General features: G+C 38.3%; 1 protein-coding gene across 2 annotated transcripts in view; it reads left to right on the plus strand.

Annotated features, from left to right (window-relative positions):
- LOC143271944 (putative selection and upkeep of intraepithelial T-cells protein 1 homolog) overlaps positions 1-19,872 on the plus strand; it is a 48,761-nt gene that overhangs the window by 9,891 nt on the left and 18,998 nt on the right. For both annotated transcript variants that reach the window (XM_076564779.1, XM_076564781.1), the window contains exon 2: positions 16,979-17,062. In XM_076564779.1, the coding sequence (XP_076420894.1) occupies positions 16,984-17,062 (79 nt within the window). In that variant the 5' untranslated portion in view covers positions 16,979-16,983. The remainder of the gene's footprint in view (positions 1-16,978; positions 17,063-19,872) is intronic.

The raw sequence follows: 19,872 nt of genomic DNA on the forward strand, positions 1-19,872 counted from the left end.
TCTTGGCAGAGTACAGTGGTCACTTTCCTTGTGTCCCACTTGTCCAGAAAGGACAGCATTGCATTTGTACTGTCAGCCATCAAGGCAAGGGCAGTTCTTTGCCCAGTAGGCCATTTTGTGCCAAAAAGACAAACTTCCAAATGGAAATGTCTTAGAAGCCCAACATTCTCTCGGGATCAATTGGTGCAGCCAGGAGCAATTGTGCCTCACGTCAACAGAATTCTAAGTTATTTAAATGCCATATTCTCTAGGTCTATGAAGTGTTTGAAGATTACCTGTCCATCTGACCTATGTATCTGTAAATCTGGATAACCTAACTAACGTAACTATAGAGATGACAGGCATAGGTGACTATAAATCTATAAATCTTATCTACCGAAATAACCTAAGGACTAAGGCTTCACGTAAATAAGGTAAACAGTCTATAAGCAAATGTATGGTGAAGAACAATGACTTCAAAATTGTGACAATACACAAGATATTTATAACAGAGGTAGGAATATATAGTGCGATATGCAATATGACAATAATCTTAAATATATATCAATATACCATATATCCTAACAGAAGTAGAACATATATAAAGTATGACAGATATAAATTTACATTTGTATCAATATAAAAATGTTTCAAATAAGAGTAGAAATATATGTACATTATAACAAATATAGTTCTGTATTTGTATCAATATACAAATTATCTTAAACAGGAGTATAAAAATAGTTTACATTTGTATCAACATATAAGAATCTATAACAGTACAAATTACAGTGCAAATTGTCTAAGGTTGCTATTTTACCAAGTTTGTTTACTAGTATATACAATGATTTACCATCATATCTTATACCTATCCGTTCCATTTCTTCCGCCCCCCACCTTTTTTTTTACAATACTGAGTTAATATTTTCTTCCACCCCCAACCCTACAACCGTCATCCATAACCCTGAGAATTATGAAACCTAAGGGAGAAGGGGCGTCGTTTTCTTAGAATTGCTTCCTGCCGTTTAGGGGGTGATCTTATCTCTGTTTGGTACTGTGAGAAAACTCAGATAGTTAAATCTCAGTTAGACTAACTGTAGGTTCTGCAGCAAGTTTTAGAGTAATGGGTAAGATTGTCTGAAATTCTGGCAAGAAGTGTAGTATGATGATGATTACCATGGCATCATTCTGGATTGGGTAGAGTTGTTGTTGTTGGGGCCCCATCTTCCTTCTGGTGACTTCTGAGATTGCTATTGGAAAAACTTATTTGTTATCAAAAATGGGAGGTTTGGATTTAAAGAGGACATAGCATGTAAGAAAGGATTCTGAGAAATCAAGAGTAAGCATGGAGAGAATTAGAATTTAGAAGACAATGGTCCCTTTTTATTGGTTTCCTTCTGTCTCACACCAGAGGGCTCTTCTGATATGGGACTGAAGAATCTCTTAAACTTTTTTTTTAGCAATATGCTTGGGTTTAGAGGAGTGAGCCAATTCCATCTCCAAAGCCAGCTTGGCTATAATTGAATTGGAACCACAACTTTTCTAGATTGATAGAGAGAAAGATGTTAGACAGTGAGATTTTACCATGTGTATATTGGTACCAATAGATTCTTCCTTTCTGCTGTAAACATCCGGATCCAAGGCCTTATGAGTTTTGGAAGATGGGTATTTCCATTATCCTGGAAAGACAAAAACAGAACCCTACCCCACCCTTTGATTGTTAAATTTTTCTTACAACTTGTAGAGATGTCACATTGGTGGATGATCTTTTATTTCTCTTCATCAAGGGGTTTTTCCTGTTCGAATTGAATTTTTATTAATTTTGTTGGTATCCATAGCTTTTCTTCTCCTGCAGAAACAAAGGCAAAACCCCTTCCCCAACGTAGAACATATCCAGGTTTCCATTCTGAGGTCAGCACATCCTTGAAATAAACTGGTTGATTTAGCTCAGGAGTTTTGTCTGTCGTCCAATGTCTCTCCGCAGCTGTTGTTCCTTTCTCATTAGCATTGAGAAAATTCAAGGTTAATAAAGCACTATGCAGTCTATTTCTAGGACTCATTGTTACCTGTTGCTGTTTATTTAGCATATCCTTTAAAGTTCGATTGGATCTCTCTATGACTGCTTGGCCTGTGGGATTGTGTGGTATACCTGTAACATGCTTTATATTATAATAAGCAAAGAACTGTCTCATTTTATTGGAGACATATGCTGGGGCATTGTCTGTCTTAATTTGTACAGGTATTCCCATGATGGCCATAACTTCTAATAGGTGTGTAATCACAGAATCAGCCTTTTCAGAACTCATAGGAGTTGCCCATTGAAAAATCCTGAATAGGTGTCAATGGTATGATGTACATACTTTAATCTTCCAAATTCTGCAAAATGAAACACATCCATCTGCCAAATTTCATTTCTTTGTATACCTTTTGGATTACTCCCTGAAGGTAATGGAGTTTGGTTATAGATGGAACAAGTAGGACATTTTTTCACAATATCCTTAGCCTGTTGCCAAGTGATGGAGAAATCCTTCTTCAAACCTTTGCTATTTATATGGTGTTTCTTATGATATTCTGAAGCTTCTAGCACATTACCTATTAGTAACTGATCAATCTCATCATTACCTTGTGCTAAAGGTCCTGGCAGACCTGTATGGGATCTGATATGTGTTATATATATAGGATGTTCCCTTTTTCTGATGATTTCCTGCAATTGTATGAATAATGAAGTTAATTCTGTATTATCAGGAGTAAATTCAGCAGTTTCAATATGTAAAACAACTCTCTCTGCATATTGAGAGTCAGTGACTATATTGAGGGGTTCTGTGAAGTCCATCAGTACCATAAGAATGGCATACAGTTCTGCCTTTTGTACAGAGCTATATGGACTTTGCACCACTTTACTTAAGTCTCCTGATTTATATCCTGCTTTCCCTGATTTATTTGCATCAGTATAGAATGTGAGGACTCCAGAAATTGGCTTTTGTCGTACAGTGTGAGGAAGGACCCATTCAGTCTTCTTTATGAATTCTATTCTCTTGCTTTTGGGATAGTGGTTGTTAATCTTTCCCAAAAAGTTACTGCAGGCTCTCTGCCAGTATTCATTATCTTTCCATAGTGATGAAATTTCCTCATTAGTTAATGGTACTACAATTTCTGCTGGGTCCATTCCTGTCAACTGGCGAAGTCTTAATTTACCCTTTTGAATCAAATCAGAGATCTTTTCTATATAAGTCTTTAATTTTTTATTTGGTTTACGTGGTAGGAATATCCATTCCAATATAATATCTTCCCTCTGCATCAAAATACCTGTTGGGGAATATCTGGAGGGGAATATGACAAGAATGCATTTAAGTTCTGGATCCACACGATCCACATGTGCTTCTCGAATTGTCTTTTCTACTAGAGCCAATTCCTTCTCAGCTTCGGCTGATAATTCTCTTGGACTATTTAATTCTTTGTCCCCTTCTAGAGTATTAGCCAAATTTTGTAGTCCATCTTTGGGTATTCCCATGATACCCAGTAAGTTGGAAATGCTTCCTAATAACTTTTGAAAATCATTAAGAGTCTTCAATCTATCTCTTCTTAGTTGTACCATTTGGGGTCTAATTTTTTGTAGCTCTATCTTATATCCTAAGTAATTAATAGAATCTCCTCTTTGTATTTTTTCAGAAGCAATTTGCAGTCCCCAGTGAGGCAAAACTTTTTTTACTTCTTCAAACATGCTTTCCAATGTATCTAACTTTGGATCAGCTAATAGGATATCATCCATATAGTGATAAATTATGGATTGTGGAAACTTTACACGAATTATCTCTAATGGTTTCTGCACAAAGTATTGACACAAAGTAGGGCTGTTTAACATTCCCTGTGGGAGGACCTTCCATTGATATCTCTTGACTGGCTGAGAATTATTATAATTAGGTACTGTGAAGGCAAATTTTTCTCTATCATTTTCCTGTAAGGGTATGGTAAAGAAACAGTCTTTTAAGTCAATAACTATTATAGGCCATTCTTTTGGTAGCATAGAGGGCAAGGGGATCCCAGTCTGTAGGGAGCCCATTGGCTGAATTACTTTATTAATAGCTCTCAGATCTGTCAGCATTCTCCAATTACCAGATTTTTTTTAATAACAAATACAGGAGAATTCCAAGGGCTGGTAGATTCTTCAATGTGTTGAGCATTTAACTGCTCTTGAACCAGCTGTTCTAAAGCTTGTAGCTTCTCTTTTGTCAAAGGCCATTGTCCAACCCAGACAGGTTTATTAGTTAGCCATTTTAAAGGTAAGGCAGTTGGTACTTCTGAGAGTTCAACAACAGTCGTGCTATGTTTGTGAACAGCCTGAATGGTTGGTGACTGATTTTTATAGCATGTTATGATATTATTCCTAGAAACATGCATTGGTCTGTATTCCTTTTCTGAAAGTGTAGGAATTTTAATCTGGGTATTCCACTGTTGTAACAGATCTCGGCCCCAAAGATTTACTGCTACATTTGCTACATAAGGCTTCAGCCTTCCTCTCTGTCCTTCTGGCCCTATGCATTCAACCCATCTCGAACTCTGTTTTATCTGAGATAGGGTGCCAATCCCTAACAGTTGGACATCTACCTCTTGAAGAGGCCAATTCGGATGCCATGATTTTGGTGTAATTATAGTCACATCTGCACCTGTGTCTACCAGGCCCTCCAGAACCAGGCCATTAATTCGAATTTTAAGCTTTGGTCTTTGTTCATTTATGGAAGTCTGCCAAAATATTTGTTTTACAGTGTTCTTTGTAAACTGTGATCCATCTATCAAAGCTGTTTTATCATCCATTGCAGTATCGGTTTTTACGTTAGGCATTGGTTTATTCAGTTGTCCTGGAGAGGAATTTCTTCCACAGTGGCTGGGAATGTTCGTACTACATTTGATTTGGGGGCCTGCAAGAGGCCTCCTGAGGCGTTTCCCGCCAGTAAAGGGTTGCCTCGTATATCTATTTTTGATCTGCACTCATTGGTCCAATGTTGGCCTTTGCCACACCTTCTACATAATCCAGGAGGTGGTTGGGGTCTCCTGTTTAGGCTATTCCTAGAAGGAGTATTACTTCTAGGAGTACCCCAGTACAGTTTTTACTTATATGACCTGGTGTACCACACTTAAAACATTTGGTAACACGGGGCCTTCTTTCACCTCTGGGATTTGTCTCTCCTATCCAAGCCTCATTACTGTAGTTAAGAGACTGAACACCATTAGTGTACTGAATCCATTATTCCAAAGGAGTTGATCTGATCTTTAGTGGTGTAAGTATTCTTCTGCATTCTGCATTAGCATTGTCGAATGCCAAGGACTCAGTTAATACTTTTCTTAATTCTTTATCTGATATAGCTTTTGTTATAGCTGTGTTCAGCCTTTGTAAAAAATCAGTGAAATATTCATGTGGTCCCTGAAATATCTTTGTGTATACCTCAGTTGGTTTTCCAGGTTCTGGAATTTTTTCCCAAGCATTTAGAGCTGCTGTACGGCATAGGGATATTGTATGCTCATCATAAGTGGCTTGTACATTCCTGTCAGCAAAACATCCCTCACCAAGTATTTGATCTTGGGAGATCACAAAACCTCTGAGTTTACCTTGTTGTTCTAAATTTTTTGCCTCTTCTCTCAACCAGCTCTTCCACTGTAGCTGCTGGCTATATTCTAGAACAGCTGAAATTAACTGATGCCAGTCATCTGGGATGATTCTATGTGAGGTAGACCATGAATTTAACATCTGTTTTACGTATGTGGAATGTATCCCATACGTAACTACTGCTTCCTTTATATTTTTAAAGTCCCTTGTTGAAATTGGTTGTAATGTATATGTCATATATGGCTCGGGGTGTGTGTCATCTGCTGGCTTCTCATGGACGATAACAGGATAAGCCATTGTATGAGAGCTGTTTGGAGATGTTACAACCTCTATGGTCTTGACCTTCTGCTTATTAGTTCCCTTGTCACGTTTACTGAGAGTTTCTTCTAGGGCTTGCAAACGAGCACCTAGGGTCTGTTCTAGGGAGTGAACCTCCTCTCTTGCAAGGGACTCCAGATTTCTCATGGAATCATAGACATTTTTATTTTCCTCAGAAGCACATGATTCCATGGACCTTATCTTATCAATTAATGATAATCTTTCTTCCTTATGCAATGTCTGAGTAGCCATAACTTCACTCTGGAGAGTTAGTGTTCTATCCATTAGATATTCATATTTATTATCAATAAAATCAATTTTGGGTACAAGCCTGTTTTGTAAATCCTGATTAGCAGATTCTAGAGAAAGAATCTTTTCCTGTAAGCCTTCATTACTATCTTTTAAAGCAGATTCCAGAAAGAGAATCTTTTTCTGTAAGCCTTCATTGCTATCTTTGAAAGCAGATTCTAGAAAGAGATTCTTTCTCTGTAAGTCTTCATTGCTATCTCTTAAAGCAGATTCCAGAAAGAGAATCTTTTTCTGTAAGCCTTCATTGCTATCTTTGAAAGCAGATTCCAGAAAGAGAATCTCTTTCTGTAAGTCTTCCTTGCCATCTCTTAAAGCAGATTCCACAAAGAGAATCTTTCTCTGTAAGCCCTCACTGCTATCTTTGAAGGCAGATTCCAGAAAGAGATTCTTCTTCTGTAAGTCTTCATTGCCATCTCTTAAAGCAGATTCCAGAAAGAGAATCTTTCTCTGTAAGCCCTCACTGCTATCTTTGAAGGCAGATTCCAGAAAGAGACTCTTTTTCTGTAAGTCTTCATTGCTATCTTTTAAAGCAGATTCCAAAAAGAGAATCTCTTTCTGTAAGCCTTCATTGCTATCTTTGAAGGCAGATTCCAGGAAGAGAATCTTTTTCTGTAAGCCCTCATTGCTATCTTTGAAGGCAGATTCCAGAAAGAGATTCTTTTTCTGTAAGCCTTCATTGCTATCTTTTAAAGCAGATTCCAGAAAGAGAATCTTTTTCTGTAAGCCTTCATTGCTATCTTTGAAAGCAGATTCCAGAAAGAGATTCTTTTTCTGTAAGTCTTCATTGCTATCTTTTAAAGCAGATTCCAGAAAGAGAATCCTTTTTTGTAAGCCTTCATTGCTATCTTTTAAAGCAGATTCCAGAAAGAGATTCTTTTTCTGTAAGTCTTCATTGCTATCTTTTAAAGCAGATTCCAGAAAGAGATTCTTTTTCTGTAAGTCTTCATTGCTATCTTTTAAAGCCTGTATCAGTCCCAATAATGACTCATCTTTGTTCTTATTATTAAAGCAGTGTTTGAACACTGTGTGAATTATTACGATGAATGCCAAAATGGTACAGGCCAAATATGCCTGAGGAAGGTCATATATTTCCAGGAGAATGTCATTCATCATACAGGCAAAAAGGTTTTTAAATTCTTGTGAGGTAATGTTGTCAGCCATATTACAAGAATTACTCAAAATTTGTTAGTCAATTTTAAGATGTAAAATTATCAAGTACTTTTACTTGAAATAAAATGCTGGTTTGCTTATCTTACCTTTCTGTGGTATGGGGGGTGTAGTAGCGCTTTTCAACCAGCAGGCGGTGCTGGTACAGCTCCAAAGCAGGGCCTGCTGGCGACCTTGGCTGGCGGCAGCTGGAGGCAGATGGCGGGAGGGCCGGGGTGCGGATACCTCACTCGCAGCGGTTTTTCACTGGTCTCGGGGCTAAGCTAGGGAGCTGAGACCAGACTAGCTGCTCCCCTTTTCGGGAATGGACTGATTATATGGAACTTTGCAGGCGGGTTTAGGTACCCGCCAGCCGGGGAACAGGCTGAGGGCAGGAGCCGCCCAGACCTTTGGAATTTGACCCATGTGGGCGCCAGATATTGGGGTAAATTATAAAGGCCACTCCACGTAGTTAAAAGGAAGATTTATTTAGTGGATGACTTACAAATGAAGGAATGGATAGGTCGCGGGGGTCTGGGGAAGGCATATAGCAATCCAGCGGTGTTCTCTGGAGCTCTGCACAATCAATCTCCACCATCCAGGGTCCAGGCGCAGAGAGCACGCCCAGAGCGAGAGCTTGCCCATCCAGCTCTCAGGTTTCCAGCACCTCCCCTCGCCCCGCCTCGTAGGCGTGACAGTTGCCAGAGTCTCAATGGGGGTTGGAGCTTCCAGATCCAAGCTGGAATGGCTACCCACTACATCACTTGTGTACTTCTATTACCCTTCCATGCTCATTTTTTCCTGGTTTCTGTTACTCAAGGTTATATACTTACATCTAAAGACTTGCAGCTAGGAACCACACATGATTGAGTGCATGTGGCATTTGTCTTTCTGTGTCTGTATAACCTCCCTCGGTATAATACTTTCTAGTTCCATCCATCTACTTGAAAGTCATGATTTAACTTTTCTTTACATCTGAATAACATTCTGTAGTGTATATATACCATATTTTCATTATCCATTAATAGTTGAAGGACATTGAGATTGTTTCCATTTCCTAGATATTGTGAATAGGGTGGAAATGAATATTGCCTGTGCTATACATTGTCAAGTTCTTTGAGCATATGCCAACGACTGGTAAAGCTTGGTCATATGTTAGATTTATTTTTAGTATATATATATATATATATATATATATATATATATATATATATATATATATATATTTTATTTTATTTTATAATTCCATTCTGTTCTACATATCAGCCATGGGTTCCCCTATTCTCCCCCCTCCCACTCCCTCCCCTTACCCCCAGCCTTCCCTCCATTCCCACCTCTTCCAGGACAAGTCCTCCCCCCCCCAGGACTGCGATCAACCTGGTAGACTCAGTCCAGGCAGGTCCAGTCCCTTCCTCCCAGACTGAACCAAGTGTCCCTGCATAAGCTCCAGGTTTCAAACAGCCAACTCATGCAATGAGCACAGGACTTGGTCCCACTGCCTAGTTGCCTCCCAAACTGATCAAGCCAATCATCTGTCTCACCTATTCAGAGGGCCTGATCCAGCTGGGGGCCCCTCAGCCTTTGGTTCATAGTTCATGTGTTTCCATTCATTTGGCTATTTTTTTCAATAATTGAGTAAAACTGAAATTTATTATAAGCCACAGTCGTCCTAGGGACCTCCATGCTATATATATAGCCTCTATGGTTCTATGGGTTGTGGTCTGATTGTTCTTTATTTTATATCTAGAATCCACCTATGAGTGAGTACATACCATAACTGTCTTTCTGGGTTTGGGTTACCTCACTCAGGATGATATTTTCTAGATCCATCCATTAGTTTTTTAAGAATTCTCCACACTGATTTCCAGACTGCACCAGTTTTCAGTTCCACCAAGAGTGAATGAGGGTTCCAGTTTCCTCACCAGCATTTGTTATAGCTTATTTTCTTGATCTTAGCTACTCTAACTGGTGTGAGATGAAATCTCAAAGCTGTTTCAATTTGCATTTCCCTAATTTCTAAAGAGGAACACTCTTTGAGGCACATCTTACCCATTTTGACTTTTCTTTTGAAAACTCTCTCTTCAGATATAGAGCCTACTTTTCAGTTGGATTGTTTCTTGACTCTTGTTTTTTCAGTTCTTTAAACATTCAGAGTATTAGTCCTCTGAAAGATATATAGTTAGCAAAGATTCTCTCCTACTATGTAAGTTTCCCCTTGACTTGAGTGATTGTTCCCTTAGCTGTACAGAAGAGTTTTAGTTTTCTGAGTTCCCACTTGTTAATTGTTGGCCTTAATTACTTGGCAAACAGAGTCCTATTTAGAAAGCCCTTTCCTACACCTACATCTTGTAGGATGCTGACCATGTTGTCTTTGGATAGTTTCAGCATTCCAGGTTTCAAATTGGGGTCACTGATCTTCTGGATTTAATTTTGATGGAAAGTGGTAGATATGAATATTCATTCTTTTACTTGAGGACATCCAGTTTTCTCAGCGCCATTTGTTAGAGATGCTGTCATTCCTCAAGTATATAATTTTGGCAACTTTGTCAATTACCAGTTGGCTACAGTTAGGTGTATTTATGTTGGTGTCTTCTTTTGTGTTTCTATAAGTTGTGTGTGTGTGTGTGTGTGCCAGTATCATACTGTTTTTATTGCAATACCTCTATAATCTATTTAGAAATTTCAAGTGATAATCTCTCCAGTATTGTTGGTTTTTTCCAAGATTGCTTTGGCTATCCTTGGTATTTTGTGGTTCCATACCAATTGTAGGATATTTCTGTGAAAAAACTCATGAGAATTTTAGTTGGGATTGTGTTAAATCTACCAACTTCTTTTAGTATAATGCTCATTTTCATAATATTAAATCTACCAATCTATGAGTGTGGGAGGTCTTTTCATTTTCTGATGTCTTCCTTAATCTCTTTCCTCAGAAATCTTCAAATAGCTCTGTATTTCCTTGGTTACATTTATTCCAGCATATTGTTTTGAGGTGATTGTAAATGAGTGTGCTTATGATCTCTTTCTTAGCATGCTTGTTATTTGTATATAGGAAGGCTAATTTTTGTAAGTTGATTTTTGTATCCTGCCACTTTGTTGAATTTTGAGAAGTTTTCTGGTGGAATTTTGGTTGCCTCTTACATATAATATCATATAATCTGCAAATAGGGATAATTTGACTTCTCCTTTACTATTTGTATCCCCTCAATTTCCTCCTCTTGCCTTATTGCTTCAAGCACTATATTGGAAAGGAATGGGGATAGTGAGCAGCCCTGTCTCATTTTTGCTTTCAATGGGATTGCTTTAAGTTTTCTCGTTTTAGATTCATGTTGGTTGTGTATGTTGATAATTTGTTTGTTTTAACAATTTAATCTTGCCTAGAGATCAGAGTGCAGAGCTGAGTCACTAGTTAGTCATAGAGGTCAGGCAATGGTGGCACACACCTTTAATCCCAGCACTCAGGAGGCAGAAGCAGATCTCTGTGAGTTCAAGGCCACCATGGGCTATAAAAGATTGATCCAATCTAAAAGAGAAACAGAGCCAGGCAGTGTGGAACACATGTCTTTAATCCCAGCACTAGGGAGGTTGAGACCAGAAGTGATATGGTTGGGCAGAGAAAGAAATATAAGTCAGAAGGAGACAGGAACCCAGGCCCTTTCAGGCTGAAGATTCGGTACAGGAAAGAAGTCTAGCTGGCTGCTCTGCTTCTCTGATCTTTCACCTTTCACCCTGATATCTGACTCTGGGTTTTTATTAAGACCAATTAGGACTCATGCTGCAGCTGTGGCTTTGTCATATATAGCCCTTAACATTTTGAGATATGTTTCTTCTAGTCCTACTTTTTCTAGAGCTTTTATCATGAAATCATGTTGGATTTTGTCAAAGCCTTTTTATGTATTCATTAAGATGATGACATGACTCCTGTCTTCTGCACATGTAAGTTGCTGTGTAAATAGCTCTGTATGCTGTTAAAGTGTTGCTCTGATTGGTTAATAAATAAAGTGCTAATTTCCCAGTAGCCAGGCAGGAAGTATAGGTGGGATAAAGAGAGAAGAGAATTATGGGAACAGGAAGGCTGAGCATTGGTGAAATTATTGAGGCCACTCCACGTAGTTAAAAGGGAGGTTTATTTTGTGGGGTAAATTACAAATGAATGGATAGTTTACAGAGTCTGGGAAAGGCATGGTGCAGTCCGGTGGTGTTCTCTGGAGAACTCTTCTTGGTCTACCTCCAGCAACCAGGGTCCAGGAACTAAGAGAGCATGTGCATCTGGAACCCGGGTCTTCAGCATCCTCTCTCAGCCCCACCTTGTAGGCGTGACCGTTAAGGAAGCCTCAATGGGGGTTGGAGCATCCAGGTAAAAGCTGGAATGGCTACCCACTACAGCTGAGTCAGGAGTTGCCAGCCAAACACAGAGGAAGCAAGATGCAAAGATACCAGTAAGCAATGAGCCACATGGTAAAGTATAGATTTATAGAAATGGGTTAATTTAAGAGGTAAGATCTGGCTAGCAAGAAGCCTGAGCCATTAGGCCATACAGTTTTAATTAATACAAGCCTCTATGTGTTTATTTGGGTCTGAGAGGCTATGGGCCTGGTCGGGACTGGAGACAACTCCAGCTACAGTAAGTCAATAAGTGTACTGACAAAAGTAAAATTTTAATGTTATATTCTAAAAGCCATTTTTGTTTTTTAAAATAATTTATGGTTCTGTTGCTTTATAAGCATTCATATTATTGTGCAACTATCACTCTCATCCATATCCAGTCATTTTTCACCCTCCTGAGCTGAAACTCTGTTCATTATATACTATACTATTTTGTTTGCATTGGTACCTGCCCTCTATAGGTTCTGGATTTATTTCCTTAGTTCATTCATCTATGTGTTTGAGTTCTCTATGTGGTCATTCATCTTTCTCACAAATAGGACTCTGAAATTTTTCTCTGCCATTTCAGCCTTCTTAGTTACTTTTATTTCCACTGTTCAGGAGTTGTGAGGTTGTGAATATGTCACGTTGAGTTGTTTAATATTCTTTGTTGTATTTTAAACATATGTTGAGGTGGATGTATCTTCTTTTTTATCTTTCACCTTTCCTGTGCTCTTTTTATTGTTTGATTTGCTTTATATGAACCCTCCCATAGGTCTCTATCTTAGTTAGGATTTCTATTTCTGTGAAGAGACACTAGGACCATGAACACTCTTATAAAGGAACACATTTAATTAGGGCTTGCTTACAATTCAGAGGTTTAGTCCATTATTGTTATATCAGGAAACATGGTGCAGTGCAGGCAGACATGGTACTAGAGAAGGAACTGAGAGTTGTACATCTTGATTTGCAGGCAGCAGAAGTGACTGTGACACACTAGCCAAGCTTGAGCTTCTGAGACCTCAAAGCCCACCTCCTAGTGGCCCACCTCCTCTAATAAGGTCACACATCTTCCAAAAGGCCATATCTCCTAATAGTGCCAATCTCTATGGGCCTATAGAGGCCATTTTTATTCAAACCACTACATTCCACTCCCTGTCCCCCAAAGGCTCATAGCCTTATCATAATGCAAAATGTATTAGTCCAACTTCAAAAGTCACCATAGTCTACAACATTCTCAAACTTGTTTAAATGTCAAAGTCTGAAGACTATACAGAGACTCATGGCAATCTCCTAACTGTAAATCATCATAAAATCAAAATGAAAAGTAGATCACATACTTCCAACATACAGTGGCATGGGATGTATATTACTGTTCCAAAATGGAGCATAATGAGGAAATACTGGACCAAAGCAAGACAGAAAGCCAGCTGGGCAACTTCAAACTCTGCATCTCTATGTCTGATATCAAAGCCCTCTTCAGCTCTCAAACTCCTTACAGATTTGTTGATTATAACACACTTCTTTCTCTTGGGCTGGCTCTGCTCCCTGTTAGCAGCTCTTCTTGACAGGTATCCCAAAGCTCTGACTTCTCCACCATTTTGGGGTCTCCAAGGTAAACCAGGCTTCATCTTAACAGCTTTACACAATGACATCTCTAGACCTCCATGCAGGGATACCACTGTCACACATCTGGCCTCAGTGGTTTTCCTTGATTGTGGAAGGAGATTTTATTACCCTGTTCTTCTATCCTTGATTCTAAAGTCAGAACCATGTTGCCAAATCTGCCAAGTTTTACTGCTTGCTGGGGCTGGAACATGTCCCACTCATTCAATTACATCTTCACCAGCTTTCTGTTTTCAATAGTTTCCTTCATTACTTAAGCTTGGCTATCCTGAAACATTCTCCACAGACCAGATTGGCCTCAAACTCAGAGATCCACCAGTCTCTGCCTCTGGAGTGCTGGGATTATAGTTATGTACCACCACACCTAACTCTAAGCTTTTCCTTAATTCCTTTTCACAAGTTGGAAACTTAGGTGAGTGGGATCTTCTTCTGAGGATATAACTCCTTTTATTACATTTCTTAATCTGTTTATCTCCTTAAACACAAGACTTAGCTCCATTCCATTTCCTGGTTTTTGTTTTCTCCCAATCTTGCTCCTTTTAATTATAAATCTTTATAAACATAAACATTGGTAACCACATGACAGAGTCTATGGTTTTGAGACTGCTTTGAGATTTTTCTCTTCCCATGGAATTCCAAATCGCTTCACTTTAGCATCAGGCAGACTCTTTGGACAAGAGCACAAGGCAGTGACATTCTTCACCAAAATACCACAAGAACTATCTCTAGGCAACATACTAAAATTATTCTCCTCTGAAACCTCCTAAGCAAGCCCCCTACAGTTAAAATCATTCTCAGCACCATTGTCTTCCATGATTGTACTAGTACAGCTCATTAAGCAATACTTGAAGCATTCCACTGCTTTCCTAACCCAAAGTACCAAAGTTCAAATTCCTCTAAACAAAAAACATAGTCAGGCCTATGATGGCAATATCCCAATCCCTGGTACCAATTCCTGTCTTAGTTACTGTTTCTATTTCTGTGAGGAAACACTATGACCACAGCAGCTCTTATAGAGGAAAAACATTTAATTGGGGTGGCTTACATTTTCAGAGGTTTAGTCCATTATCATTATAGTGCAACATGGTGACATGCAGGCAGACATGATGCAGTGGAAGTAGCTGAGTGTCCTACATCTTGATTTGCAGGCAACAGGAAGTGGTCTGAGACAGTCGGTGTGGCTTGAGCATATATGAGACTTCAAAGCCCACCTCCATAGTGACATACTTCCTCCAACAAGGCCATACTTACTCCAACAAAGCCTCACCTCCTAATTATGCCATTCTCTGTGAACTAATAGGGACCAATTACATCCAAACTACCACACTTTGCTAATGCAAATAATGCAAAACTCTTCACTTTAGCCTCAGGCAGACATTTTGGGCAAGGACAAAAAGTAGCCACATTCTTTGTCAAAGTATCACAAGAACAGTCTCTAGGTCACATACTGAAATTCTTCTCCTCTGAACTCTCTTAAGCCAGGTCCCCATAGTTCAAATCACCTTCAGCACCACTGTCATCCATGGTTCTACTAATATAGACCATTAATCCCCACTTACAGCATTCAGCTGTTTTTCAAATCCAAAGTCCACACCTCTAAACAAAACCATGGTCAGTCCTATCAGAGCAATTCCTCGGTCCCTTGTACAAACTTCTGTCTTAGTTATGATGTCTATTGCTATGAAGAGACACCATGACCATGGCAACACTTATAAAGGAAAACATTTTGTTGAGGATAGCTTATAGTTCAGAGGTTTAAGAGCATTATCATCATGATGGGAAGCATGGTGACATGAAGACAAACTTGGTACTGTAAAAGCAGCTGAATCTTGATCTGCAAGCAGCAGAAGTGACCATGACATGTTAGCCAGGCTTGAGTTTCTGAGCCCTTGAAGCCCACCCCCTAGTGGAACACCTCCTCCCAAAGGCCATATGTTTTCCAACCAGGCCATACCTCCTATAGTGCCACTCCCTATGAGCCTATGGGGGCCATTTTTATTCAAACCACCACTAATTCTAATAATAAATACAATGATGAAGAAAATATCTCCTATAGCTGAAAAACCTGAAGTGATAGAGTTCTTGTAACTTGCCTAGGCCTATTCAGCTAAATGGTAAAGCCAGGATTTCAATTTATGTGATATTAATATGAGATCCTGAGTTAGCTACAATGCATGCTATCACTTATTCTCTTTATAGTTTGCCCATCTTAAGGTAAGATCTATGTTAATACAGTATATGAAGGCTTTATTAATTTCCCTCTGCTTCACTCCTTAGTATTACTATGTTTTCCTCAACTTACCATTGCTCAATAGCAATTCTACATTTGGCATCTGATAAATGTCTTTATTGCCTTTATGATTTTTAAGAAATACAGGTCATTATTCACAATGTAGATATACCATTTTAGTAATGTGAGAATCTAGGTAAGTCCAGGATTACTACTAAATTTGTCTGTTTAAACAAGGTATTATAGTGTTTTTATATTGTTGTTACTATTTAACTCTCTGTTTTTCTATAATACCAGTACTTGGTAAGTGTCTCTTGGAGTACAGAAATAGGAAGTCCTACATCTGTTTCCAGAGCTACATATCAGGTAGAACTTTTTAAATAATCCTTTGTATTTATCTGAAAAATATAACTTCATCTTCCCTTGACCTTGAACTTTAGAGTAAGGACCACAAATATGTTTGTGGTGGTTTGAATAAGCATGCCCCCATAGACTCACGTGTTTGAATGCTTGACCCATAGGGAGTGGCATTATTAGGAGGTATGCCCTTGGTGGAGTACATCTGGCCTTGTTGGGGGAAGTGTGTCACTGTGGGGTGTACTTTGAGGTCTCAGATGCTCAAGCTAGGCCTAGTGTGGCTAGACTTCCACTGCCTGCAGATGAAGATGTAGAAATCTCAGCTCCCTCTCCAAAACCTTCTGCCTGCATGCCACCATGTTTGCCACTACAACAATAATTGACTAGAACTTTGAAACTGTAAGCCAGGCCTAGTTAAATGTTTTCCTTTATAAGAGTTGCTGTGGTCATGGTGTCTCTTCACAGCAACTGAAACTCTAACTAAGTTAGGCAATGTCTCAATTAACAGAAAAATTAATGGGCTTCTTAAAGTGTCATAGAAGAAAATTATTTCCTCTATATAAAATGATTAATTACTTTCTACCATAAATTAAGATAAATATGACTTTATTTTTTTTTCTGTATAGCAATTAATAAATATATCAAATGATTCCATTAGCTTTCGAAATCTGGACATGTTCCCCATTTCCATCAACTTTGGGGAAGAAAGCAGGCTCATGGAGTTTTCAAAAAAAAAAAAACAAACAGAAAATAATATCCATTCAAGCCTTGGAGAAGACAATCCTGTAAAAATAAGTAAATTTCTGGGAAGATATAGTCATTTTATTGAGCCTTCTTATCATAAGTGTCATATTTGCTAATAAAATTTCAGAATGCTAAATAACACAAAGAAAATGAATCTCCTGACATGAATTTGTTGTTTACCTGGGATTAAAAGGTGATGACAGCCACAGCTGGAAGACAGTGCTTCAGGCAGTTGTGGATTCATCTGATTTCTGCAACTTCTTTCTCATGTTTTCATTGGTTATGAATTTGCTTTCTTTTTGCAGGTGTGATGGATGATGGAAAACTACTTGTTTACAGACTCGGTATTGTTGCCATGTGCCTCCTTCATATGGTAACACTGAGGGCAGGTATGAATTTCTCACTTTCCCTCATGAACTTTGTCCATAACAACTTTGCAAAGAAAGAAAGTGTCAATGGCTCTGTTGCCAACTTGAGGAAATCTAGAATTATCTGGGCAACAAGCATCTGGGCACACCCATAGGAGACCATATTAAATAGGTAAGCTGAGATAGGAAGACCCATCAACTGTGGATGGCTCAATTCCCCAGGATGAGATCCTGGACTGTATGAAAAGGAGAAAGTGGTCTGAGTACAACTAGTCACTCCTCTCTACTTGCTGGTTGTGAATACAATGCAAAAGCCAGCATGTGGATCAATGGAATAGACTATAAAGATAAATTCTCACAAATAAAGACAAGTGACTTTTTACAAGATGGAGGAAAAAATGGCCGTTCAACAAATGGTGCTGAGAAAACCAATATACATGTGTAGAATGTTAAAACTATAGCCCATCCTGGTCATGTAACCAGTTCAATATATAGAAAGATTTTAATTTAAAATCTTAAGTTCTGAAACAGAGGGAAAATATGAGAAAACATTTTAAGACATAAACATAGGCAAGGACTTTCTGAATAGAACTCCAAACATTCAATAAATAATGCCAAAAACAGACAAATGGGATTGCATGATATTAAAATATCTCTGTACAGGAAAGAAAGCAGATAATTGAATGAATGACATACAGTATAAGAGAAAAATATTTACCAACACTACCTCTGACAGAGGACTAATATGTAGAATATATAAAGAACTCATAAAACTAAATACCAAAAAATCCAACAATCTAATCAATAAAGAGTCTAGTTAAATAAAGAGTTCTTAAAGATGAAGTACAAACAACCAATAAACATATGAAAAAAGTTTGACACGATTAATTATCAGAGAAAAGAAAATTAAATTACATTATGATTTCATCTACCGTGGTTAGAATGACAATCATTAAGAAAATAAATGAATGTTGGCAAGTGTGCTGAAAGAAGTGTGTTGTACACTATTGGTCACAATCTGGATTAGTTTAGCCACCACTGATATCAATATGTAGGATCCAAAACAAGCAAAACAAAACAAAACTAAAGTTCATCATATTATCCAGCTATACCACCCTTGGTTATTTATTGAAGGATTCTAAGCCAACATACCACACTGTTACTTGTACATACATGTTTATTGCACCATAACCCACAGTAGCTATGGAGTTAACCTTTGTATCCATCAATAGAAAAATACATAAATACAATAATATTCAACTCTATAGTAGAACAAAATTTCACTTGAAAGAAAGTGGATTCAATACATTAATGCAGATTAATACATTAAGCAAATTAGTTAGACAAAGAAAGACAAATACTGCATGTCTTCTTTAATTTGTGAGTCCTGTATTTTAAATAAATGCATAAAAGTTTGCTTGTGTATATAGCATGAAAGTAGAAGTCAAACTAAGGGATTAAAGATGACAGCAGGAAAAGGAGAAGAGAAAGGAAAGTATTAATGGCTTGTTGGGGGCGTGGGACTTAGCGAAAGTATATTATACACTTAAAAGAAAATGTCCCTAAGATACCACCACCTATATATAATGGATGTATACAAATTAAAAAAAAAAAAAACAGAAAAGAAACTACCATACAGTGATTTTTAAAGTGAGCTGCTGATGCCTTTTGCAAGTCTATGGCCCTGACACTCCCTATTTTGCTATGGAGTGGTTCCACTTAGATATATAAGAGCGCTGCCAATCTTGAGAGTTCCATGTCTACCATCCTTTTCTAAATGATGGTCCTCTGTGTCTCTGCAAAGTCTTTCTCTGTGGCTTCCTACTTTGCAACCCTGAAATGGTTACTCAAATAGAAGGCTGTTGTGTGCTACTGCCACCTGGTGGTTTTAGGTTGTTCCAGCTATCAGATCCTGAAATTTTAAACTCAGAAATCCTCATGGCTGCACCTGGTGTGACACAGAATTTCACCACTCTTGAAATGTCATATGATACACCTACTCCTCTCTTTTCTCTCCCCTTAAGAACCCCATCAACCATCTTTTGTACTCTACAGCTTTGCTTTTTCTAGAAGGCCACACACTTGAAACCATACAAGCTTTAATAATAGACAATATTCCATTGTATAAATGTGCCACATTTTGTTTGTTCAGAATGTTGAACAAACATTCTGTTGAAGAATGTTCAAATTCATCCAAATTTGAACATGTATTAGTAGTGATGCTATAAACATTTTGCATGGATCTATTTTTCAAATCCTTTATGTCATATCTAGGCATATGAAGTATGGAGGCTCACTCAATACTATGGTTAATTTGGTTAAAAAAAGAGAAAGAGAGAGAGAAAAAGAGAAAGGGAGGGAAAAGGGGAAGGAAGGAAGTACGAAGATGTGTCTCTGCTCTTCCTCAACTGCATAAGGCACCTTCTGATTGGTTTAATAAAAAGCTGAACAGCCAATAGCCAGGCAGGAGAGAATTGGTGGAATTTACAGGCAGAGATAGGAACTCTGGGAAAAAATCTGAGATGTGGGAGATTCACCAGCTAGACAGAGTTAGAGGTAAGGTGCTGAGGAGAGGTAACAAGCCATGTGGCAGAACATAGATTAATATAAATGGGTTAATTTAAGTTTTAAGAGGTATTTGAGAACAAGCCTAAGCTAAGGCAAGGTTTCATGATTAATTAAAAGTCTCCATGCCATTATTCGACAGCTAGTGATATAAAGAAAGAGCCTCTATACAGGTGTGTTAACATCCATTAGAACAAGGGTAGCCTTTGAGGGACTGCATCCATAAGAGAATCTTACTCTTCTTCCTGTACCAGCCATCAGATGCC

The sequence above is a fragment of the Peromyscus maniculatus genome, chromosome 2, assembly GCF_049852395.1.
Source record: "Peromyscus maniculatus bairdii isolate BWxNUB_F1_BW_parent chromosome 2, HU_Pman_BW_mat_3.1, whole genome shotgun sequence".
In the NCBI taxonomy this organism is placed as follows: Eukaryota; Metazoa; Chordata; class Mammalia; order Rodentia; family Cricetidae; genus Peromyscus; species Peromyscus maniculatus.